The sequence below is a fragment of the Pholis gunnellus genome (assembly GCF_910591455.1).
Source record: "Pholis gunnellus genome assembly, chromosome: 6".
Classification (NCBI taxonomy): domain Eukaryota; kingdom Metazoa; phylum Chordata; class Actinopteri; order Perciformes; family Pholidae; genus Pholis; species Pholis gunnellus.
Window position 1 is genome coordinate 18,771,778 of NC_136532.1, and position 26,758 is coordinate 18,798,535.

Here is a 26,758-nt window from a genome sequence, read left to right on the forward strand (position 1 = left end):
TGATGTGTTCATATGACAACAGGTCTCTTTATTCATAGAGGCATCACCCAATGTTTTATTGTGTCCAACTTTTTGAAACTGTCAGTCAGTCCCTATAGGTTTATTCATTTGTTTTTTTTTAAATATATTGATTATTTCTACATAGCTGAGATGGGATAGCTCTCGCGCAATCACATTATCGAACAGAAGAAGAGTCAAGTTATCCACATTCAACTCGACATCAGCCCGGAAGTTAGGGGGATTTACCTATAAAATACACGCGTTGCACCGAGGGTTCATGATAAGACCTGTATATTAAATGAAACTCCTTCAATGTATGGACATTTAGACAAACCCTAATGTCCCTGTCTTTAAACCAAACTACTTATTTGGTTCCAATATTAGTTCAGGTTGTGTTACGCTTTATTTTGAAAGTACTAACCGGAACACGCATGTCGTGCTGGCTGACTTAACGCTGGTTTAGAGGCTAACCAGTCGGTCGGCTTGTTCAGCGCTGTCTAGTCGAGCCTGTCAACAACACTGCAACCTGAGACGGGATAGCCAGCCAGTGGGCTAGCTAAGTAAACCAGCTAAGTTAGCCACTCTGCTAGCACCTGTATCAACCAACTACCACGACTCGGAATTTATCCTCCTAAGTTTGAAAGATGAATTATGTTTGAAGTTCTTTCGACAAGAAAGAAGCAGCAGAACTGACTTTCCCATTTCGGTAAGTTGTCTCCAGTTCGGATCAAACGGACAGGTTCAGTCAGTGTGTTTCCATTTTGCGAGTCCAGCTTCTTGAGTTGTTAGCTAACCGTTGCTAGCCAGCAAGCTGTTTGGTGCGTTTTATCTGTCCTCTTATTTTGAAGTCTGGTATTATTAGACGAGTTTGAACCCCCGCGTGCATCTTTGTAACTCGGTATTTGAGCTTTAAAAGCACTCCTGTTCTCAGCAGGTTAACTCCGTCTTTTTTCTGAATTGGACCTGGTACTATCCGCGAGACGAGGTACTTTTAAGTGTAGGTGAGGAGCAAGGAAACTAACACTTGTTGCAAGTTCTAGACTGAGACAGACAGGGTTTAATGGACATATGCTGTATTATAAAATAATCAAATGAATGCAACTTGGTTAATCAGTAAAAGTTGAATCACTACAAATTATCTGTCTTAATTGATTGTCTTTGCACGTTTACATTGATGCTTATTTGTGCTTGCTCCTGTTTTAGACTACACGAAATGCCTAAAAACCTCACCTTGATCTTCTGGATCACGTCCTTTAGTGATACTGATACATATTACAAGCTATTTTAACTCTGCATCAAGTCTTCTTGGATGACAATTGAGGTTATGAGTTGTCATTTAAAGCTTTGCTGTGTACACAATGTGAGAACTCACTCCCGAGAGATACTTCTTCTTTTATTTGCTGGTATGTGAGTTAACATGAAACAGTCTATTGTCTGTGTTAGATGTCCTCTGTATAACTGGCTGAACCAGGTCACTGACTAGATATCTTGCTAGTAACACTGAGCACTACGCACTCTCTGCGTGTGCTTCCTGCTAGAAATCAATGAAATGTCTTTTGAATTTTGCTTCTTAAAGTCACCTGCTAAATGTTTTACGTATTCAACATGAGTATGCATCTTGCTAGAAATAATACAGATATTGAACGTGTCGTTTGTGGCTTTCAGTATTATGTCCTTTGTAAAACACTTGTATGTCTTTATAAGGCAGACACTCTCCTAATCCCTGCTGTGCTGCTCGACCCACCATCACAGGGAATGTTTAGCATTCCATGTTAGCGAAGGCGTTTCCTGTCAACATCTAAAGTTCAAGTTTTCAAGTTTTCAATCTCTGCTAGGCGAGCTGAAGTCAGTGTGTTTTATCAGTGTCATTCCTTTTCCTTCCATTTCCTCCTTTTTAGATACAGAGCATCTAAACATGTTATCAGCACCTAAGTAGTTAAAACGTATCAGTTGATGTACATGAAATGAGATGTGAGTGTTTGCAGGTGAGCAGTGATAGAGCAAATAATGAAAATAGAAGAACAGGGAAATGCAAACATAGAGCAGCATTGAGTTAATGATATTCCTCGTGCATTCTGTTGTTTTTAACGTCTGTTCATATGTCATCAGCTCAATTGTAAGGGTGTGACGATGTTGACTCAAGTGTCTGTCCGTGTATTGTGTCACAATCATCTATTTGCTTCTGTACGGGGGCGTGAGAACACCGCAGTGGGAATGGACAACCCCCGTAGCAGCTCTGTCGTGATTTTTGTTTTCCACCGCCTCAATCACAGCAGTGCTGACTAGAGAACGTATGCTCTATTGACACAGAGTGTGTTCCTCTCAGGCTTCTCCACATTCTTCCTCCTGTGTGATATGACATCGCTGTTTGGTTACAACAAAAGCCAGAGCTCTACAGCAGACGGTTGACAGCTGGTCAGGTAAGATATTCTGTCATTTTTCCTGTTGCTGGTTCGTACAGCGAAGTATCTCAACACAGCAACATGTGGGAAGCATTATCGGATGTGAAGAGGGAGTCTCTTAAAGGGCTAACACAGAAGTGCTTGAGTTGTAATGTTTTCTATAGAAAACTCATTATCATCGTAGTGTGTCGAAAGAATGGAGTCAGCTGATCTCCAGTTATCTCATATATATATATTATCACTATGTCTGCTTTTTAGAAGAGTCCGTTCAAGATAAACACGTGAACGTTTATTAGGGGAGGAGCTGGATCTTAAATGGCAATCTGGTGTGAGTTTGCAGTGGAATCCCCCATTCACTGTCTAAGCCTGATTTGCCTGTGTTGCCTGTGTTGACAACATGAAAACAAAAACAATACCTGTAAAGTTGTCTAGCTCCTCCCCTGTGCCAGGATCCACCTTTAAAGGTACACTGATCACTACTGCACCAGTAACTCAGCTTAGCCGTACACTAAGTCAATCAGAGGCAATAATACATCTACTGATCCCAGGCTACATGCACCAGCCAAACAAGCGTGTGCGGTATATAAATGTCTGCTGTGAAGTCTTATTTATAGGAAATTATAGAATATCAATTAATGAATTAATCACAATTGTGAATAGAGAGACTTCCAGTGAGCATGGCATGAATCTCTTGTGTCAACAGTGGAAGTGTAACTTATTTCATTCTAAATTGTTTAGATTGTTAACCTTAATATTATTTTTTGGACTTAAAAAGCAGTAACTGAGTGTCAGAGTCAGCCAAAGCAGTGTGACAGTGAACCAGCATGCACAATACCAGAACCCTGAAACTGAAGCAGCTAAATGATTACTTACGCCTGCGCTTTTCCTAATGAGACCTGTCAAGATGTTTCATGAAAGAGGTCAATCAATGTGACAAACAGCTCAACATGTGTGCTTTAATCAGCTACAGTGACCTATAACCTTTCTCACTGCGCTGCAGTGTGAGGCACTCCCAAGACAAAGTCCACAGTAGTGGCTAGATAGCGTGAATGCCATGAAGCTAATAATGAGTTGGATTTAGCATGATGTAGTGCTGAGGTATTACATCAATATAGAAATTACCATAGATAGTTTTTTGTTTTGTTACTTTGATCTTTTTCGTTTTACTTTAAAGGTGCTGTTCAAGAGGATGGCTGCTCAGGTAGAGGTCCAGACTGGGGAGGTAGGGAGGCCAGTGGTTGGAGGACGACTTCACCTGAGTCCTTTGACTGACTCCAGCAATAAGAGCCTCATCGAGATCCCCTCCATCAACCAGTCCCTTATTATCACCCCAGAACCTAACAAACCTGTCCCAGGCCCCAAGCCACGGCTCACTCCCAAACCTTTTTCTGTGGAGAGGAACACCACGATTAAGCCCATACTTGCTCCTAAGCCCCAAACCAAGCCCCGGCCAGAGTCCACTCGCCTTGCTGGATTCAAACCAGAGCCTCTAGACAGTCCAAAACCTCAGCAACCAGTTGCAACTGGCAAACCCAGGCCAGTGTCGACCAACCCCAACCGACCCGCCCCTACCTCCTTTAGATCAACTAATAAGTTGAACACTGGACAAACAACCAAGCCGATAGTCCAGCCCTTCAAACCGGCCCCTCCTCTTGACCTGGGAGACCCCAGCAAACCCATTCTTCCTTTAACAGCAGAGAGGCAGAGACCTGGTTCTTCAAGCTTGGTCTATTCCAAGAGCCTTAAACAACCTCCAACAGCAGAGTGGACTGGAACCACTAAAAATCAAGATGAGACGGACCGGATGTCATCCAGCAAAGGGGAGTCCTCCATGACCAGAGCCAAGTCCATGGGTTTTCTCGCTCAGGTAGGACAGGAGGAAGAAGAAAAGGAAAAAGAAAACCCAGAGGCAGCAGTGCAACTGCGGCCAAAGCCCAGAGGATCCAGGCCCAGGCCTGTGTCAGCCATTTTCCTTGACAGTCCGACCAAGACGGAGACACCAGTTCCTGCCCTTCGCTGGGCGAGACGACCGCTTTCAGCCGATCTCACGGCCAAGTTTGAGTCTATCGGACTGTCTCTGCACCGTAAAAATCCCAAGGAAAATACTAAGGAAAACACTCCAGAGGAGAATGGCCCGGCGCAGAAGAGAGAGCAGGAGAAAACACCGAAGAGTACCACACCACAAAGTACTGATGTTATAAGTGACAGAAAGACTCTGAAAGAGACTGAAGAGGATAAGCGCGCAGTTAGCATCAAGTCCCGAATCAGTCTCCTCCTCGATTCATCCTCCTCTCCTGGGACGGGTGTCGCAGACCAGGGGTCGGATCTTCACTCTCCAGTGCAGCCGGTCCCTGAAACCGAACCCCCGGTGGGTGTCAAAAAGCTCATCAAGCAGCTGACAGAGGACCCATCACCAACCCAGAGCCCTGTTATGAAACCAGCATCGAAGCCCCGCCCCCTGCCCCTCGACCTGACTAAAAGGTAAGATCTGCTCTTTATAGGCTCGTTTGAGATGAGCCAGTCCTGCGCAGAATCCATCGCCGCACAATGCATGCTGGTTAGATTTGTGTCCGACTTGCTCTGACGTCATCCACACGTGGGCACCGATAACCGCACGAGATCGAGGTGGCCGCAGTTGCTCTCCACTGACTGCAATCACCACGTTTTGTAGAGCATTTTTATGTGTAATTTTAATATTTAACACTAAATTGTTGGCTATTAGTCTCATGGGCAACGATGGTTTAATCTAAAAACATCTTGTGTGATTGTTAATAATAAAGCTTATTTATAAAACACATATCAAAACGAGCATCAAAGTGTTTCACAGGCAGACATAAAAAGAACAAAAGATTGAACACAATGCAGATACATGCATTTGCACAGAAATATATATTTACAAATCTGAACGAGGTCTGTAAACAAGTAGCCTACAGATGGGATCTAACAGTTACTGTTTCTGTGACTTCCTGTATATTCTTTGAAGGCTGTTGGAAGCTGTCCGACTTGACCACAGCACTTTATAAACGCCCCCTGCTGCTGCTGCTGCCGCCTGATCTCGTCCACTTTCTAGGCAAAGCGCAGCTCATCTCTAACGAGCCTAATGTCTTAATGCCTCAGCTTGCTTTTGTGCCATGTGTGTGTGTGTGTGTGTGTGTGTGTGTGTGTGTCTCCACGAGTTCCATTTTCATGCATGGCTTTTGTCTTGTGTGATGTATGCTCATCAGGTTTGCATCCGAGAGGTCGCCAGAGCTTGGCAGCGTTTTCTTCAGTGAGGCGACGGACCACGATGAGATCAGCAAAGATCCTCCGAGGAGGGTAAGAAAGGGACTCGGCTTTACAGGAACTGGTTTCTGTTGGGCTCAGTCTATGTTTAACAGGCACAGGAGAAGGAGAAACAGTGTTACAGCTCAGTGCCGGAGAATGTTATTCTCTAAACAGAGTTGCATTTTAGTGCGTTTCTTCTCATGTCTTGCCAAAATAAAAACCTTGGCAAATAGCAGAGAGAGAAAAATACGAAACAAAAATGGCACATGAGCATAATACAGGTAAAGTAGATTAAACAAGATGGAAGTTGACAGGAGTTATATTGTGTGCCTTTGTACTTACTATAAGTTTATGCCTGATTTGGTAAACCATGTGGAAATACAACTTTAACAAAACCAGTGGTTCCATTTGCTGTGAAACACCCGAGAGTGTTTTAAAAGGAAATTTCCCTAGAGGAAATTGGACGTGGCAGCAAAATGACTTGTCGCTACCATAGATGGACAAAGCTGTGAAACCTAATACAGGTGGCACAATAATCGTCCCCGGTGGCTGCCGGTTATGAAACGCACAGAGAGGAGATCACTGGGAAAAGGTCAACACAGAGAGGCTTTGATTGCCTCCTCTGCACCACACCCACTGTTATGAGGCCGACGTAGAACAATGGGGATACCATTACTACGCTGACAGTTGTTCACTCAATGCCTTTAAATCCTTTGAGGGCTGTAATTTCTACTGTTATGTTGTCAAGTCACATTTCCTTTTAAAGCTTTTATTTCTGTCAGATAATTCCACATTGTTTGGTTGTTATGACTGTTATCACTTAACAATTCTCTGAATTTCCTTAGAGTGAAGAGTCGGCCATCACCCCCAGTGACCAGAGGACATTTGTGGATCTGAAAGACTCCCCTGAGCAGCTCCAAAAGGCCTTCACGCCTGAAGGGCCCGAGGCTGGACAGGCATTTGGCGCCACTTCCGAGGAAAGTGATCCCAGGAGTGACGTACAGACGGTGAAAGCATCCTTGTTTGAAAACGTTGTGGAGAGGCACAGTGTGCTGATGGTGGAGGACGGCAAGCCTGTAAACAAGGCCAATGATTCGCTCAGCAGCCCGTCATTTAAGAGGGGAAATGGCGAGGATGAGGAAACTCTTTTCATTGCCACCTACAAAGAGCCGGCATCTCCATCAAGTCCTCTGAGGGTGTCGCATGCCTTTGACACCGTGCAGGCTGTGGAGAAGAGCAGGGCGGTGAGTGAGAACATCCCGTCAGCACAGTGGGAGGATAAGGCCATGACGCTACGCTCCAGGCGCTCGGAGGGGAGCAGGCCGGTGGCAGAGAGGACCGAATCACAGCCAGCTTCGTCTGTGACGCCAGAACAGCAGCCTCGCTTTCTGAGAGTGGCCGCTTTGCATAAGTGGAGCCCTACGGGTCTTGAGACAAGTGTAGAGAAAGGGATGCCAAAGGAATCACAAAGGGAACGACAAGGGTCTTTGGATCAAGACGGGGACCGGCAGCGAGAAGCTGAACAGGAGGAAGTGGCTGCAGCTCCAAAACGTTTGAAAATGCTGCAGTCGGAAGAGCAGCCGAGACCCAGGGCCACCTACTTTGCTCTGACTGGACAACTACAGGAGCCGGTTTCTCCTGTCGATGCAGGAGCAAGCGTGAGGGACGTGACTGTGCCCCTTGACGACTTCTCTGTGAGGTCCGCGCCGGGCAGCTCTCAAGGGAAGCTTCTTCCAATGAGGAGGAATCCATCGTTGGAGGAAGCTTTTGGAAAACACTCCCACGGTCAAGTTGAGGAGTTGATGACGAGGGGCCACATTTCAGAAAGGGCGAGAAGATCAACTTTGGATGGACAGGCAGCAGAGGAAATGATGGACGTTGAAAAGAAAAGAGAGCTACAAAAAGAGACCGAAAGACACATGGCAAGAATGAAAGAGCTTGAGAGGGAAAAACAGAGACAGCTGGAAATGGAGAAAGAAGCCCATTTAGAATTCGCCCGAATGAAGGAGAGGGAGATGCAAAGAGAATTTGAAAGGCAAAGACAGAAAGCCTTTGAGAAGGAGAAACAGGAGTTTGAGGGGAAACAGCGTGCGCTGGAAAGGCAGAGACAGTTCGAGCTCGAACAGAGACAGAAACTGCAAGAAGTGGAGAGAGCGAGACTAAGAGAACTTGAAAAAGAGAGGCAACAACAACTTGAGACAGAAAAACGCCAAAAATTGGAGAGACAGAGAAAGATTGAAAGAGAGAAACTGCGAGAGCAGGAAATGGTGAGACAGCGGGAACAGGAGAGGCAAAGACAAAGGGAGGAAGAGAGGCAGAGAGAGCTGGACAAGGAAAGACAGCTGCTGGAAATCCAAAAGGAGAAACAGAAAATGGAAGACCTGAAGAGAATTAAAGAGCTGGAAAGACTTCAACTCTTCGAGTTTGAAAAACAGAAGCAGAGGGAAAAGGAGACGCAGCAGCTGATGGAGCTCGAGAAGCAGAGACTCAGAGAGAAGATGGAGAGAGAGGAGGCCGAGAAAATAAGACAGATGGCATTAGAACAGGAAATGTTGAGAATGAAAGAGATTGGTAAAGAAAGGGAAAGACAAAGGGAGATGGAAAAAGAGCTTCAGAAAGAGATGGAGAGAGACACACAGAGAGAGCTGGAGAGGCAGAGACAGAGAGATTTGGAAAGGGAGAGACAGAGACAACTAGATCTTGAGAGACAGGAGTTGGAAAACCAGAGGCTGAGACAGCGAGAACTGGAGAAGGATAGGCAGAGGAAGGAGGCGTTGGAGAGAATGAAAGAGATGGAGAGAAGACAGCTCTTTGAGTTGGAGAAGCAAAAGCAGGCAGAGAGGGACAAACAGCAACTTCTGGAGCAGGAGAAACGCAGATGGAGGGAGGGTGTGGAAAGGGAGGAGGCGGAGAAAATGAGGCAGATAGCCAAGCAGCAAGAAGCAGAGAGGCAGCGACTAAAAGAGAGGCAGAAGAAAGAGGAACAGGAGAGGGCGAGGTTGGAGTCCTCACCTCTCAGGCCTCACGTGGTGGATCTGGGCTCTGTTCTCCGAAATGACTCGTTTTCCAGAGCCACTTCTCAGCGCAGTGACAAGGCAACGCGATGGAAGGAGCCGTCCCCGAGAGCAGAAGCGTCTTACAAACCTGCCATCCTTGACATAGACTCCTTCACATCTCAAGTTCAGCCCTCCCCCAGTAAAGACTTGTTTCCTGTTTCTGGTATTCAGGGTGTAGACGCTGCATTTGGAGCTAGATCACACCCGCATACACCCAATGTAGATGTTAGCTGGAGGATGCCGCAACAGACTTCAGGTATCGCAAGCCCGGTGTGGACCACGTCTCTTCAGGACCCGTGGGAGCTGCGGCCCGTCGACATGCCTGTGGACAAACCTATGGCTGAACCCAGAAAACATACCAACAAACTCAGCCCAGAGCTGCTCCTCCTCAGGCAGGAGGAACGGCTCCTGGCTCCACAGAGGCCGTCCGGCAGCGCTCCCGAGGAGCAGATATGGCTCCCCAGAGAGCAGCAGCCTCAAGACGGCCAGGGAGAGGTCCGGAGCCAGAGGAGGTCACAGGGGTCTCAGGTGAGTCGGATACATCCACGAAATACTGTTTCATACAGGCGGCAAACCTCCGTGTCTGAAAATGTAGGATTCTTTCTAATAGTCAGCAGGGGGCGACTCCTCTGGTTGCAAAACAAAGTCAGATTGTATAGAAGTGAGAAAATGACCCTCACTTGATGTATTCCCTCGGTAAACATTGTAGACATGAGTTTTTATTGTCTCCTTCACTTTTTTCAAGTCTTCTTCAGCTTGATGTTCATTCAGTAAGTAAGACATAGCGGGGTGTGCTTTAGGGCGGGGCTACCTTGTGATTGACAGGCTGCTACCGCGGCGTCGTTCAGTCTGGGAGTTGTCCGTGTTTTCGTCTTAGAACTTAAACACTTATCACAGAGTGTTGTCAGTTCATGGAAGTTAATTGTGACATTTTGTTCGTCTAATAATGCTCCACCCTCTCGTGTCACTTTTGGTTGCAACAAACCAAGATGGCGACGGCCAAAATGCCGAACTGAAGGCTTTAAAACCCGTAGTCTAGAAACCAATGGGTGATGTCACGGTGACTACGTCCACTTCTTAAATACAGTCGGTTCATGTGGAAATAGTTTTCATTTTGCACAAATGTAATCACACTGTTTAAATTAAATACAATATTGTTGAACGTGATTGTTGTGTTTCTGCAACAATCCTGTAACATTGAAAGCAGGTTGTATTTTATATATATATTTTCTGTTTTGAAGTGCTCCAAGATTCACATCCTTTAGTAGATGTCTGAGATAAAACCGTGTGGGACCAAGTGCACACAGTCATAGCTCTTTTTACACACGTGTGCCGTTTATATTTCTGACCTGCTCACTGACTATACCCCCATCAGACGCCTCAGGTCTTCAGACAGTGGCTTTCTGGTTGTACCCAGAATAAGATCTAAAGCTGGTAAAGGTACCTTTAGTTCCTGTGGCCCTCTGGAATGTGTGCATGTGTGTAGGTGGTGTGTGTCAGTCTGTGATTTAATTTAATGTATTGTTACTCGACTGTGTTGCATATGCGTGATGTTTATTTGAATGCAATTAATTAATTAATACATTTTCTTCTTTTAAATGTAAAGTGCTTTGAGTTTGTCTGTAGTGAAATGTGCTCATTGAATACGTTGAAACCCCAGAAAGCAGAACAGTTTAAGAGTGAAAAGAGTCGTACAATCTCTACAAATATATATTCAGTTAACAAATGACTGAAACAATTCTCAGTCCTGAATATACTGGTCTTACTAAGCTGTGTCACCAGTGAGCCAATACAGTTGGACAGAAAGGGCTGTTGTTCCAGCATTTACATTTATTTCTTCTTCCTTTCATTGAACACCTTTACATGTCTGCTGGATACCAAATATAGATTTTTACAATTTACATAACATGTTTTTAAAATGTAACAACTTTCACATGTACACTACATATTGCATGGCATTTTTGGAAGTAATCACAACGTTTTTGTAAAGCAACAGTCCATTAACATACAGTATTCTCTGTTAGTTAAGTCATACGTCTGCACCTCGGGGGACTGTGCTGTTTGTGTGTGTCTGCTTGAGCGGTGGAAGAGTGACCATATGCATGCTCTCCCTCTCCCAGTTGTCCAAGATTACTTTGATACAATTGTGCGTTATAAATATTGCACAAGTTATGAATACCTCTCAGAGATTCCCAGTACACAGCAGCATCCAGCATGGTAGCGAACAGGTTCAAAGACACATGTACAAGGTGTAATGATATGAAGTTGACTCTGGTTCCTCTGTGTGTGTGTGTGTGTGTGTGATAGGAGTTGAACAGGATGCGGTCTCGCAGTGTTTGCCGGCGATCAGCTCCTCCAAGCAGCGTATTGCAGAGAAGCCTTTCCAGGATCAGGAGTCGCAGCGCCCACCGAGAGCAGGACGGCATCGGCTGGGTGAGTCGGCCTCTGCAACAGATGTAACACCATGAGACGAGGAACTGCCTCCTGAGTCTTTCCTTCGTTTTAATGGTTGGCTGTGAGCCGTTTATTATAATCACTGTTTTCATTTGGGAATGTTTGTCACAAAGCTTTGTGGAAACAGGGAGGGAAATCTGTGTGCACTTGTGTTTGGACTGTGAGTGTGAGCAATATTATGTTTGTCTTTGAGAGGGTGTGTGTGTGTGTGTGTGTGTGTGTGTGTGTGTGTGTGTGTGTGTGTGTGTGTGTGTGTGTGTGTGTGTGTGTGTGTGTGTGTGTGTTACAGACGTAGTTAGAAGGTAGAGGAATGCAGTTAGTTGACTGACCGATGACAGCTGAATGCTGTCGTGCTTCGGTGGTAAAGAGTCGGTGACTAATGTTGATGGCGCGGCCTGCGAGACTCTCCTTCACCCATCACATGAAAGTGGCGGACAAAAATCCTCTCGGGCCTGTAATTCAGGATTGGATTCGTCAAGTGGTTAATGAGCACATATTCTCAGTGCTCATTTATTAGACGCCTGTCAGCGCGACTCAGGGACAGCTGGGAAGTGAAATGTCCTGTAATGATCACGTGTCCTCCAGCCAAACCGATGCTTCATATCTGTGTGACACCTATTATTTCTAACTTGTAGAAGTACACAAACCTTTTTGTCTGCATATTTGCAACCACTCACTTTCCATACACGTATATCATCTGTAGTCAAGCATGTACAGTGTTTATTGATATGCAGGGTTGGGCTCAGGTGGCTCTTTGTCATGGAGACTGTAATTGTGGCCCCAGGTGGAAGGCCTCCTCCTCCTCCTCCTCCTATGGAACCAGAAGTACACTTTGTGTCTCATAATTGTACACTGCGTGATACAAAGCGTACTGCCACCATCTAGTGGTTGTGCTTGACTTAGTTGTCGCCCTTCCTGATGTCAGCAGTTACCCACTGCTGTTCTCAGTGTTTGTTTTTGGGTTTGAAATAAGCTGAACGACGATCATCTGGTGTGCTTTTAAAGGGCAGCAGCAGGCAAATGATACGCACTGTTCCAAAGAGCGTAACATGTTTCTATAATGATATTATACAATAAGATAAAGTATATTACAGTGCTGCATTACACTACCACCTCCTCACACTTAAAATGTGGGATTTCTCCCTTTATTGAGCGTTGGTAGACATGGTCTAGTTTGCGATGCCGATCACACTTCACACATTTACACACACATATACGTATGCGAGTACATTTAATAGTGTGTGACTTTGCTTATTTCCAATACAGGCATTTGTTATTCAAATAGCTGCCTCGTGTCACGGCTGAATTTCACCAGGACATTGTGTGTAGTGTTAAAACATGTTTTACATTATTTTATGAAAATAAATATCACACATAGAGCTGCAACTAAACATTTTTGTAATGATTATTATTGTTTTTGATGTTATTTTAATATCTGAATCCCAAAATTGAAACCAAACACCTACCCAACGAGTGAAGGTCCTAGTAGTAGAATATTAGGGTCCAGCCCTTCTGCATAGTAGACAAATAAACGCCTCTGAGCAAAAGCCCAGAACACATGCTGTAGAAATCGGGTAGAGAATTTGGCTTCAGGCTTTATAGAAATTACAAATAATGTTTGACAAAATTAGATTCACCGGTACTGATATCGAATATCGGTCCAATACCGACTCAAATTGCTGGATCGAGTATCAGTGACAATAAGCCAATCTGGTATTGGCCGCCATTAGTTAAATAAATAGCAATTCAGTACATTTATGTGTGTATTTATTTGTTACATTTCGTTTTAAAGCAATGTTTAAGTCAAGTCTGATGTTGCCTTACACAGAGAAGAATGATCTCAGTCTCCTGCACACAGAGAGCCAAACAGCTTATTGATTAAACGCTGGTATAAAATCGGCACGCTGTATCGGCCAAAGCCCAAAGCCCAGGTGTCGGCGTCGGGACTGAAAAAGTTGGATCGGCTCCTCCCTAGCCAAAATGAATCAGTGATGGCAGATTTCAGATATGATGGATTTTCCTGCCGTGTAGTTACTGGTGGAAGAGTCATCAGACTCGCACCGATGAGATAATAGTTGTGCGGTGACATCATTGGTTTAAGTTCGGAGGCTCTGAGGCTGCAGAGCAGAGATGGGCACCGGGCTGAGAGCTGTGTTGTACATGTGGTCATGCTGCCTGACTCCACACTGCCTCTGGGTAAGTGACCGCACAACTCTCTCTCATTACAGACATATACATATGTCCTCTTGTATAATACTGAATGGTAGGTATAGTTATCGTATATACAGCACGCTGTGTGTACTTAAGCTGCGTCTTATTTCATCTCCTTTGTGTGGTAGCTGCTTGGGTTTCTAGTCGGGGCTGCGCACAGATTGATGATGTCAGCGGAAGAGGGGAAGTGATGAGAAGCCATGACTCACTTCATGGAGGTGACGTTTATGGTAACGGTTGATTTTTGGATAAAGAGGCACATATTATTATTATTATTATTATTATTTTCTTAATCAATTCTTGGCAATTTCTTTTTGGGATTTTTTCATTATTAGTTCATAAAATGATGGAACATTTCCAATTTAACATCCACAATTCTTCTAGTTCTTCTTTCTCTCAACCACCCAAAAGCTTTCCATTTATACAGATTTTTTTTGTTTTAAATGAGAAAAGCAGAATATTTTCTAATTTGAGAAGCTGGAACCAGCAATTGTTTCACTTTTTTACTAAAGAAATCATGTATCAAAATGGTAAATACATTTTTCAGCATTCATTTTGAACATTATTTCAATTATCACATTGAGAAGACGGAATATGAGTAAAATGGTAATATATTTTTGGTACCACTCGCTACAGGAAAGTGATGATACTGCTGTAACCTCCAGATGCGTCATGCGAGTCATTTAGTTTCTTCAGGCTGTGTCACCTCGTCCGTAATAGTACCCCAGAAGAAGCAGCCATTCCCAGGCTGAGGAGTCGGTGGGAGAGGTCAGCTTGTGTGCTGTTGGAAACTGAGAACCTCACAGCTGACTTGCCTTTCAGCGCAGCACTTCAAAGGAAAGTTAATCAGATTACCTGTAGGGGGCATATGTGGACAGGGATTCAGCTTGAATGAGCGGTCCCAGTCTGCTCTGAGGTTAACGCTCTGAAGTGTGTCTGGAGTCGCCCGCTGTGGCTTTATTCAGGTTACCAGTTCACCAGGCACCACATAACAGAGATTCAGCTGGAAGTGTTTTCGAGTCTGTTCTCCTGTTTGTATGAGTTGAACAAACATTCACTCGACTGTTGTGAATCCTGCTTTTGGCTACACTGCGCTGACAAAACTGGTTGATGAACGAACGCACAAACTCCCTGTTATCTCTCATGCACGCCCAATCAATCTATTAATAGTTGTCTCTTTTCATGCACTTGTGCTCATTCCTGTCTGATTGTATCACACTTTGTAATCCCCACGTTCTCTGTAGCTTCCTCTTTCTGTTTGGAGCGGAGATGCTGTGTCATAGCGTCTCTCATCCTCCTCTATTTGCTTCCACTGCCTCTCTGCTGTGGCTGTGACACTTCACTGTCTTGCCCTGCAACTGAATCAGGCTGGAGCGATAGAGCACCGCATAACATATATCACCCTCCTCTCTCCCTCCCGCTCTGTATCAGGGACCTCCCATTCTCTCTCTCTCTCTCTCTCTCTCGCTTCCTGACTCTGCTCCACACTCCCTCTCTCCACCCAGTTTCTCCTTGACGGTGAGTCCTATAGCGCTGAGAACAGAGAGCAGCACTGCTGACGCATTTTCTCCTACCTGCCCGTACCTGCAGAAAAAGGCGAGGAGAGAAACATTTCCTCCCTGTACCTCGTTTCTCCTCTGGATTTGACTTCCTCACCACAGTGCTCTCTGCTGTTTTCCTGTGTTTTTGGCACTGCGTGGATTGCCCTCTGCTTTTTCCTTATGGAATACGAATGACTACAGCAGCTTTCCTTTTGCCACCAGCTGTCCTGCACCATTTCCCCTCGCAGCGTCTGGCACCCTGGAGATGTGGTCTTGTTGGATGGATGGATATTTTTTCAACTTTTAACCTGGGCCTTGTTTTGGGGTTGACGCATCAGCGACAGCTCTGGGAGCGCTGTCGGTTCGACTGTAATTGAGGCTGGGATTAGTACAGAGAGTCTCACATCTGGAGTGTTGGCAGAGGTGTCACAGAGCGTTGTTAAAGAAACTAAGTGTTATTAGCACAGTGCACCTGAATGTTGGGCCAAACGCAACCAGTATGTTGAGGATGTGTTTCTGTTATTATTGTCTTTTCTATACTGTTGGTAGATAGTGCAGCAGTTTTTTCGGCTGTCTCATAGAGTAGTGCCTAACCTTTACGTGCCCACTCGGTTGTTTTGCCATCACATAGCATAGCTAGCATATCTAGTGTGCATTGAAATAGGCATTAAAAAAGCTTCGCTATTCAGTTCAGGCCGAAAGGCTGGAGCCTTGACCGGGATGAGTTGAAACCGAGTCCCAACGGCTCCATTGGGACCGCACTGCAGAAAGTGAAACTGAGGAGTCGCTCGGTCCTGTAACGGTCAGGGACTGACTGGCGTTGTTCTTGCTGCAGTGCTGTAAGCAGCAGACGCCATCAACATCCCCACATTGGACTGGCTGAGCCGTGTTGTTGTTCTCTCTGTCACCTTCCTCACTGCTGCAGTATTGGCCCAGCAGCACACACCAGTGAATACCTACGACGCTGTCCCCGGACATACCTAGACGCTAATGGTTCTCTGTTGCTACGATAATAACAACGAGAGTCACAGTTCACAAACTCTGGACAGTAGTGGGTCGTGATGGAGTATCTGGGGGACAAGCTGTCAGTGGCCCACTCTCAGATGTCAGGATGGGTGGGAAACGTCCGTCGCTCCCTTCACGGGGCGCTAGGCTTTTTGTCCGTGGAGAGGGGAGGCCAGGGAGAGGACGGGATGGGGGACTTCAAGAGGACCAACTCCCTGCGCTCCCTGGCCTCTCGCAGCAGGGAGTCCATCCGCAGGTTCTCGCTACGCAGCCAGCAACGTCTGTCCTTACGCAGGCGCACCGCACCCAACACCCCCACTTCTGTAAGACAACACGCACTTTTTAAAGCACAAATGCACACACACACCAGGGAAGCACCAGTACACACGGCTCACCTCTGATGCCAACAACAAACTATAGTCACAAGTGCCAGGCACAAATGCGATGCATACTTGAACTGACCCGTAGAGTCGGTCAGCTATGTGCCCAGCAGTATAACTTTAACATCTGTTGAAGTTAAATAAAGCACAAGTGGAATGCAAGTCATTTTTTGCAGCAATGTCCGCGCAGTTCTGTAATGTTACTGTGGTAACAGCTGCTCCTTCGTCAACTATTTGGTCTCCAGCCAAACATGTCAAGAACTCATCAATCTGCCTCTCTGGTCTCCACTATCTCCTTCTATGCTTTCAGCACTTCTCAGTCTTGCATTGTCCTTGGCGCAATGTAAGCCGTTCTCTCTCTTTCTTTATTTATCAAAGCTGTGGTTATACTGGTTCATCAGGCCATCATGTCACAAGGGGACACAAATGTGATTCCTTGGCTTCCTATCACTTGTCTCCAACCTGCTCTGTGCTCTATATAAAGGACCGATTGTAGAAATCCATGTAGGGATATTATGGATGCATTACAGAGAAGTTGTTCCTATCTTTAGGTTACGCCTGTTTGCTGAACTACCGTCCAACGCCTCATGAGTCACAACTCTTAAAGATAAGGGGTGTTTTCATGTCGTCGGTTGTGTTGGCATGTCCTTTTTAGATCTGAAACACCATCAACTGTGGTTGTGGTCTCTGGGAGAAACATGCCTCCCCACCGGGCCAGTGTTGAGTGGATGAATGACAGTAAGAGGTCAGTGATGGCTGAATGGTAATGGACAGTGTCCACATAGCCAGGAAACAAACGAGAGGAGGCGAGGGGATGTGGGAATGAGACAAACCTTTTTTTTTTTCTGATTACAAAATTGTTAAAACAGGTCTGTATGTCCAGAGATGCGGACTATGTCAAACATGTTTATTTATAGTAGAGGTACAACTGCAACATAACACATTCACAGACGCTGAAAGAGAACAATAGCTCCGATATGTGTCACCACAGTCATGTATTTGGTATTGGGTTACTTTGAATAGCTTTGGCTACCATTATAGCAGATGATTAATGAAATGTCCATGCAGTAGCAGCATGAGCAGAAAGCAAGTTAAGTGAAATGTTATTATCCCACCAGGACAACTATGAATTTCATTAAAAAAGTTGGGACAGGTCAAGAAATATCAGCCGTAATTTATTACTCGATTTAAATCATCTTTGGCGTCAGCTATTACTTGTAACGGCACTTCCAACAAGTTGGAGACGCATCGATCTGGACAGTTAGGAGACACGAATGCAACTCAAAAAAATTGTCATATTGGCAAAAAGCAGGAAAACATGAACAAGAAATGAGAATAATCCTTTAAGTCAGATCCAGTGCCCTCTGAGTAGAGTTGTTAAGCCAAGTCAGGTCTTTACATTCTTTCCCTCTGTTCTTACTAGACGCTTTGTGCAGCCTTGAGCCCTGTGTCTGTATGAACCACTTATGTAATGAAAGAATAACACGGTGCTGTTGGGTTTGCCGAGCAGAGTTTCGTCTCAATGTAAGCCCTCTGACCTGCGGCTAGAATGCCCATTTGTTGACATGAGATCGGTGCTTGTGGGAGCGGTTGTTTTGAATATCTGTAGGATATTGATATTGATTACTGCTGTGTACATTAGTGCACGCAGAGCATATTTTCCCCACTCCGCCCTACCCAGAGTGATGAGAGCAGATGAGTGGGGAGCGGTGGCGCACTGCCAGTATAATGGTACGCTTGAATGTGTTTTTATGATCTCGCAGTACTTGAGATGGTCATTTACAATAACTCGTCAGCTGGATGTTGAGGTTTGCTGCAATACTGAGGCATGTGCACACCTTAACTAAGATTTCTACGGTTTGAAAGATCTGATGTGAAGATAGCACACTTGCACACACTGACACTGACACTACAGCACTGATTGGGAATCCGAATTGCACACACATTGTTCAACAGCGCTGTTAACACGGTTGTACGTTTTGTGTTTTGGATGCTTTGTTCACGTAAACGTGTATATATCTGCCCCACTGTGTTCTCCGCTCTGGTTAGCCCTTCCCTTTTCAAGGAACACTTTCCATTTAACCGTTGAGGTTGCAGCAATCCATTGGCCGCAGTTTCTCCCATCCTGTGCGAGTGTGTCGTCGGGTTGTGTGTGTCACTCTGCGGTGATCACTGTGTTATCAAGCAGTAGTTTCCAAGGCTTCCATCGAGCCCCTTCCTCCTCAGATTGTCCCCTATTTAGTGATCAGCCCTTTCTCTCCTCCATCCTTCCATTCATCCGCTCTTTGTTATGTCGGTTCCCTCGACACACCCTTCCTGTCTTGGGGAAGCTGGCAATTGCTAATGTTATTAAGGGAAAAGCCTTCTCCCCTGACGGATATAAATCATTGCTATTGGACCTGTTGGTTCAGTAGACCGCGCTTCCAAAAACCAACCACATTCTCCTTGTGTGTGGCTGATAGCAGAGCCTACACCTGTGCGTGTCCATTCAGCAGAGCACTTGAATCATCTCGGTGCTGAAAAGTTTTTTTTGTTGCAATTGTTTGGCCAAATAAACCTGTCTGTCTGTAGATTAATGCAGGCTTCATCAAAAGAGAAAGTAGAAAGAGTCCAATTGAGGTACAATGCTGAGGCGGCTAAAGGCCCCAATTTGACTGAATAATAAATGGTATGAGATTATGAAAGAGCCTCTAAAAGGCTTTACGACTGCTTTGAGCGGTCGCTTCTTCTAGCTGCTGTGCATTGGGGCCTCTCTTCAACATGTTCCAGCAAAGGCAATGTTTGTCCTGTGTGCTGCTCAGGTGAGGGTGTGTTATGGGTGTGTTTAGGTTAAGCAACACACACACACACACACACACGCACACATACGATAGGAATCTTTTTCCCGCTAGCATTTTTACGAGACCTGGCTTTAAGATTTTTTTGGGCATTTTTGTACAGTGACGGATAGAAGAGAGAGTAATGACATCATAACCAAGTGTCCAGAAATTGTCTGTGGCAGCTTTTTTAATTTCAGCTGTCGGAAAGGTGTTTTCAGACACTTTTTAGGAGCCAGATGCTTTAACTGAAGTGCTCGTCTTAAACCTTTCCGATCGACTGGGCTGCTTCCATCTAGACGTGTTGCGAGATGTCGTTATTTATGATAACCGTGATATTTGAAAAATAGAATTGATCGATTTTTAAATACACTTGTGATGATATTGTATAAATAATCTAGTGCCTCTTAAATTCTTTCCGTTCTTGCTTTGTCTGCCTCCCCCAAGTTAAAGATTTTTTTTATTTTTTTTTAAATGCTCTATAGATATAGCAATAAAACTGTTATTGTGAATTATTTTGACCAGGAAAATCAATAAGTGAAAATTTCAGATCCTGACAACCCCCACCACCACCACCACCACCTATGGCTATAAACACATCGTTCTTACCCTGCCTTCAGACAATCCAACCAGCAGACTGTGACCTTTTAAGCCTTTAAATCAGCCTTTACACATAATACATCAACGTTTACTTCTGGGCCAAAATCCATTGTATGTCCGTATCATTGATTATTTCTACTATTAGATCAGCACCCATGCAATAGATGTGATCGATCTGTAGCGAACCACTCACTAATGTTTCTATAGTTCAGACTTACTATCGTACTATCGTTCTCTGTAGCTTATTCTCATCTAGCTATATAAGCATTTGATTGACCCCAAGATCACTAGATAAGTGCAGTTATATGGTTAATATGTCTGATTTGGACGGGGGGGTATTGTTCATTGTCAGTGGTAGAAGGACTCTTAAGTGTGTGTGTGTATTTAAGGGTAAGTGGCGTGACCCTGTGATGTCAAAGAGAAAAGTGCAGAGTGCAGTAAATCCTTGAGAAGAGGATGAAGTTGAGAACAAGTGCTTTCTCTGATGCAGGGAGCAACGATGAATGTCATGCTCACTCTTCTGTTTTATTTTTTCCTGTCAGGAAGGGCTCAGCTGATGAATGACATCCGGCACTGCTGTTTCTCTCTCACTCTCCACAGTCACACTCCTCTTTCTTATTCATTGTCTCGCTTGCGCTCCTTTTTTTTTTTTTGAAGTACTCTTGTTGTATCGCTGCTCTCGGATACACAAAGAAAACAAGGATAGCATTCATGAAGCTCCAACACTGAGAACTCTGATCCTCTGCCACTGCGCACATAAACATCACTAGTGCACGGCTCTCACAGTCTAGGAACCTGGGCAATCACAGAGCCAGGTGTATCACATTTCTCTGTCCACCCCTCAGGCAACATCTGAGGACAGAAGGGTTTTCTATTGTTTTTCCCTATATAGGCCATGGTTATCAGCCTCTGTGAGCCCTGTGTGCTTTTGAGACAGTATGTCCTCTGTACCAGCCTCATTAAAAGAGGCACGGTTCAGTGGACCGCAAACACACACTCGATCACCCACCCATCTCCTTTTTTTTTGTCCCCACTCTGGTCCTGACTCCATTACCTCATCCGTTCACCTTTTCATTACTGTACCGCTGCTCGAGCTCGACAGGATGCAGCTCTGTGAGCACTGCTCTTCAGTAGCACTGATGACATCGATTACCCAACTACAGCTTGAGCTTGACTCAGCAATACAAAGCTAAATGCACAAATATTTACCAAACTTAACTGAAGTTCAGATGTCTAGTGTCAAGTGAGAGCTGCTGCAATGATGGTGTCATCACTCCAACTGGTCTGTTCCTGTTTGATTCCTCCTCATTTATTCATAATTGCTCCCTCCCTCTTGCCTTCAGGTGCAGCAGAAGCAAGGTGACAGTGGTGAAGAGGAGGGGAAGGACTCGGGAACACCGGTCCGTGACACTGACAGCCAGTATGGGACCTGGGAGGCCGGACTGCGCACTGATGACAGGTAAACACACTGTAGTTGTGATGTCGGAGGTCTTAATTGAAACAAGTCAATCATTAGCTTATGTTTGCTTAAAAAGGCCGAATCAATCAAATGTTTAACACTGGAATCAACTTTGATATTAGTTCTTCTAGTGAAATGTGAAACGTTTGTGCCTTCCTCTGAAATTAAGTATCAATACACTTTTATACTCATGATATATTTGATCAACATAACTGCTTATTTAACTCTAATTTAATTTGTTTTCATTACAAGATGTTTATAAATAGTTTGCTTCTCCATAAACCGTATGTGGTAGTGGTGTGAATCGTCACTGGCCTCACGAATAGATCACGATTCACTCATCAACAAAAACAAAACCATGAATCATTCTGCTGCGCGTTACAAGTGTGCTGTAATCTACAAACATAAACTGTTCACCGAGCAGCTCTAAGACGGGTCACCTACTGGATGCCTATGGCATGTCGCACTGCATGGATTGGCCGAGCAGCCAGCAGACTTTTCCTTAAGCCAAGTACACACTACACCACTTTCAAAGTCGTCAGATAGCTGTGCTGGACACAACTTCCTGTCTTCTAGTCGGGAGTTTTGAAGCCGTTGTGGTTTTTATACTACAAGACTGAACGGGAATCCCAGATACGGTCTACAAACTATACACACACACACTAGTGTATTCATGCTTGTTGATGTTGTTGTTGGCACACATGTTCACATAATAGCCTATTTCCACACCTCCTTACTATTTTCCCTATGTAGATCAGTCACTGTGTTATGTTTATCCATGCAAACGTCCAACATCCTGGGTGCAACAACAACAATTTTGGCCTGTGTTTCAAATGCAAGAGGCTACAGGCGAGGCAACCCGTCCACCAGGTTTCCCCCTCAGCCCTTAGGCTCTCATTGGCTGTGGCTCCCTGACAGACTCCTAAAGTTGCGTAGCGTGAAATTACTCAAAGCTCTTCCGCTGTTGGTTTAAGTCACGGCATCTCCCGACAGACAGGGTTGAATTTCAGCCTGCTTGCATTTTTCCAGGCAAACATTTTTTTTAAACAGAGCAGCTAATATTAGTAGCCAGAGCAACAAGTTAGCAGACTGCCGAGTGTTCAAAGCTGTACATCAGTAAACAGTAAATGAAAGCAAAATACAGTGAAGTCTCCCACTGACCTGAAATGACCCCAATCTCCAGATTATGCTCTTTCACTGCATCCATGCAGAATCCTCCAACTTCCTCATCTCGATGCATCTTAGAATAGAAACATGTCTGCACTTCTATTATGTAGATGTGAAGTTCTCCGTGTTCTATATGAGCAACTTAAAGGAACAGTGTGTAACATTTAGGGGGGGATTAATAATATAATATTCATAACTATGTTTTAATCGGTGTATAATCACATGAATCGTAGTGTTTTTGTTTGAAAACGACATTTATATCTACTTAGTGAGCGGGTCGTCTTCCACGACCTTAATTGAAACCTGACAATCATTAGCTTTTATTGGCTTAAAAAGGCACTCAGTACTATGGATTTAACGCTGTGGTGGGAAAGTGTGTTATGCGGAACAAATCGGTTGATGCCTTTTACTAAAACAAATCTTCCCTGTCCTGGAAAAAAAAAAGACTTTTTCTCTGCGTATTATTCAGGTTCTGTGTGAAAGTATGAAAGAAATCACCCACAGTGTGTTTTTTTTTTAAATGATTCGCTTGAACAGACTTAATCCAAACATTAGTTAATCCTTCTAACGAGCATTGTTTGCCTGCGTAGCCACAGCCTGATAGTGGTGAGACCACAGAAAGCCATTGTCGTATCAGGATAAACCAACAAACTAGTTGTTGGTTTTTGTATCTTTGGGGGAATTGTTGATAAGAAAAGTTTAAATAACTCCAGCGCTGCCCTGTAACACAGACACTGACCTCCTGTGGTCAGAAAATAATATCACAACATTTACCAAAACCAACATGAATGGGTAGTTATTCAATGCGATTTTGTGAAAAGAAAAAAAGAAGTGAACTAGTTGTCTATTACATTTATATTTCTATATGAATCTCTGTTGTTTAGGCTGGCAAGTTTTTTTTTTGGTGCCGTGTTCACAACAGTCATAACTTCCTCAAGTCAACAAAAGAAAAGTTATGACTCAGACTCTGTTTGATTGTATCTGCGGTAACAGCAACCACACAGTTGTCTTCAAAGGTGTTTCCTAACTATTTCTTTTTCTTTTTTTTACTGTTTCAGCCTCACTCCTGCCACTCCCAGCTCGGAAAGCAATCTCAGCCCTTCACCAAGGAAGCCCACCTCCCCACGCACGCCCGGTGATCAGGCCTCACAGTTTGATACCGACACTCTGGACAGCCTACTTCCCTCCTCCTCATCTGAGCCACTATCCTTCCCTGATGTGAGTGTGATTTGAGTTCACCACAGACCAGTTCTTTTGAACAGTGGCTCATGTCGGATGCTGTTTTTAAGATGTTACCGTTTTGTAATAATGCTTTTCGTGTTTTAGCAACCAATGTGTGTCGTGAATGCGTTGTCACTTGTATGTTTGTATATAAGCTGATGTATTCCTCTTGTGTCCAGGCCCCGACCGCTCTCTTAGACACCAGCGCTCTTCGCTCCAGACCACAGCTGGGGAAGAAACGAGCGCCGAGGACACGACCCTCCAGGGCTGCCCGTCAGACGGAGGGCGAGGGAGGAACCACGGAGGACTGGCTTTACACAGACTCCACAGGTTCGCACCAAAGACGAGCTTAAATGTTGATACGGTTCTATTCCATCAGATGAGCTCCTCCTTCAGTATAGGAGAAATGTGGAAATGATGCTCTCAGAAGTTTAATTTGTGTTGCCCAGAAGCACTTTTAATGTTTTACTGCACACCATCCCATTAGCTACCACTTTTTAACTGACTGTTCAGTATGCTCGCATATTACAATACTACGTGTTCTCCCTGTGACAGAGGCAAAGGTTGAGAGTAAGAACGATGACTCGTCCTCTGAGGAGCCGACCAAAGGAGCAGACTCCAGCCCGGCTGTTTCCTCTCAGCCACAGAGGGTTGCCCTGTTCCCTGGGATGGACCCTTCAGCTTTAAAGGTCATTCTCACTTGTGTTTTGTCAGATGTATTCACCATATATTGTTTTGCCCTCCCTGCTTATGTTTTGTATACTTGCAGTGACATCGTTTTTTATTTAGAATTTTTTTTAAATGTTCCTAAATGTGTCCCGTTCCTGTTGTCAGGCCCAGCTGAAGAAGAGGGGCGACTCTGACAATCAAATCGATGGACCCACTCCCTCTCCTTCGCAGCGTTCTCGCTCTCCCAAGTCCCCCTTTCTTCCCAGGGCAGCGCGTGTGCTGCCCCCTCCTGGTGGGAAAGAGAATGGGTAAGCCTTGAAAGTTAATGCGTTTTTCTTTTGGAGACAAAAACGTGTTTGGCTGTTAGCCCCTGAATTAACCGTGCTGTGTGTCTCGTATTCATGTAGTGAGGAGGACTCACCGCAGTGGTTGAAAGAGCTGAAGTCCAAGAAGCGCTTAAGTCAGTATGATAATGACAGCTAAGTAAATAATGAGGTGAGATAGTTTCTGAATGTCCTCTACATCTTTCTCTGTGCGTATTAAACATGAAGACATATTTCCATTTTTGACGTTTTCCTCTCCCGCTCCCCTCTAGGTTGCCTTAACAGATGAATCTATATGAAACTGAAGCCTTAACGTTCGACCTAGGAGAGGTGAATCTACAGCTGCTGATGTGTTCTTTTTTTTTTTTCCTATTTGTTTTTTGTTCTCTTCCCGTCTGGGTTGATAAATGTGCATGGTGCCTTTTTTTATGGAGCGTCTCTGTCTTGTGGAAAAAAAGGAAAAAAAACAAGCAAGGAGGAAAAAAAACGACAGGCTACTCTGCTTTATCCATTTCATGCTTGAACCTGTCGAAGCACTTCTGCACTTGGAGGCACTTCACACGAACACTTTAATGGGGACCAGAAGTTGTGGAGGGGAGGGGGGGGGAAGAGAGAGAAAAGACGATTATTGGCAAATATTTCCTGTCGAGCTGCATTTCAGGAAATGGTTAACTTGTGGGACCACGACGCCTCTTCATCCTGGACGTGCTTCATCACCTGCTGGAGGACAATCCAGCCGATCCTTTCCAAGATGTTTGGATTTAGTCTCCTTACTCGACTAATATGTACAAGCTGGCTGTGTCTGCGTTGGACATTTGTGTGTTGTTGATGGTAGTCACACAAGCATTGCCATAGGACAACATTTCAAACACTAATGATAATTTCCTTCTTGAACATAGAGAACAAATCACTGCTGACTCGATTGCCCGGAGAGAGTGTATTATCATGTCAGTAACTGTAATCAGGAGATGTTATATTTGTATTATCATTGATTTAACAGAGAGAGAGCTAGTTTTTACAAAAGTTAAGATGCATCACTACAATAGACTTTGTTACACTCCACAATCCTAACCTTGTCACGGTTGCTGCATACTGTATATATGTTTTTGTCTAAGTATCTAAGAAGAGGGACGGGGGACTATTTGGCCAAGTGACTTTGCATCTGTCAATCATGCCTACTCCTTATCAGCACAAATACACTCTTCATTCTTTTATTTTTATATATCTAGATATATATATATATCTATATATATATATATATAAAACAACACTAATCAGCCTGTGTTCCCTCCTTTAACAGCTTAAGTGAATGTAGCTGTAAGCATTCATCATAAGCCATACTTTCAACTTGATTCTACTCGAGTCACACACTCCTCAATCATGTTTTTGAAATATATATATTTTTTCCAACGACTGTGCAATTTACCACGATTTTGTCCCCATTGATGAATGTGCATGCACAATCTTTGCTGTCAAACCAGACATCGCTCAAACTGACTGGCTCAGAGTGTCGGGGTGGTTTGTTCACTACATCGTTTAAATGACTACCTTCTATGATACTCCCAAAAAAACATTTGCTCCTGCTTTTCATCTTAACTACAATCTTTCTCCTCATGTTTGTCCATCCAGCCACTCGCACTGCGCTTCTATAAAGCACTTTGTCCCTTGATGCACTACAGCACTGACCTCTGCCCCCTCTTTTTGGCCATGTCTTGTCTCCAGTTTTGTCGGAGTGCTCGTGCAATGCAAGTAAATATGTTAATCGAGTCTTCGAAGTGATCGTCCCTGGTTTCTGTGTACATGGCGTTTTACTTTGTCATGAATTTTGAGGGTTTATTTTTTTCATGTCCTCGTTTTTTTTTATTTGAAAGTAAAGATGTATATTACACTGTGTTGTACTGGCCAGTGTCCTAAAGTGAATACATTCTTAATAAAATGTACTTGACTTGAGCTACAGGTCTCTGTCTCGTGTTTTCCTAACTCTGTGGTCGTTTAAAAAAAGATTGAAATGACATCTTTTAAAGGGCCATGAATAAAATCATCAAGTTTGATAAGATTCTTTGATGCAACTGTTGCAGATTTGCTTTAAAGTCAAACCTGTGAATGGAAGTGTCCGATCCTGCTGATAATACAAACCCAAATTTGCGGGGAAAGTGTGAGGTTTGGTGTGGTGGAGACCCGGTGTCGTCC

General features: G+C 44.3%; 1 protein-coding gene across 1 annotated transcript; it reads left to right on the plus strand.

The window, feature by feature from the left end:
* Nucleotides 1-517: 517 nt before the first annotated feature.
* Nucleotides 518-26,512, plus strand: LOC306697569 (uncharacterized protein). Its single transcript, XM_079161559.1, has 13 exons — nucleotides 518-706; nucleotides 2,327-2,420; nucleotides 3,577-4,883; nucleotides 5,627-5,717; nucleotides 6,512-9,250; nucleotides 11,030-11,155; nucleotides 21,073-21,188; nucleotides 23,414-23,573; nucleotides 23,756-23,906; nucleotides 24,132-24,265; nucleotides 24,411-24,553; nucleotides 24,653-24,740; nucleotides 24,841-26,512. Exons 3-12 carry the CDS (start codon nucleotides 3,592-3,594, stop codon nucleotides 24,726-24,728), a joined length of 5,028 nt encoding a protein of 1,675 aa, XP_079017685.1. The 5' UTR covers nucleotides 518-706; nucleotides 2,327-2,420; nucleotides 3,577-3,591; the 3' UTR covers nucleotides 24,729-24,740; nucleotides 24,841-26,512.
* The last annotated feature ends 246 nt before the right edge of the window (nucleotides 26,513-26,758 follow it).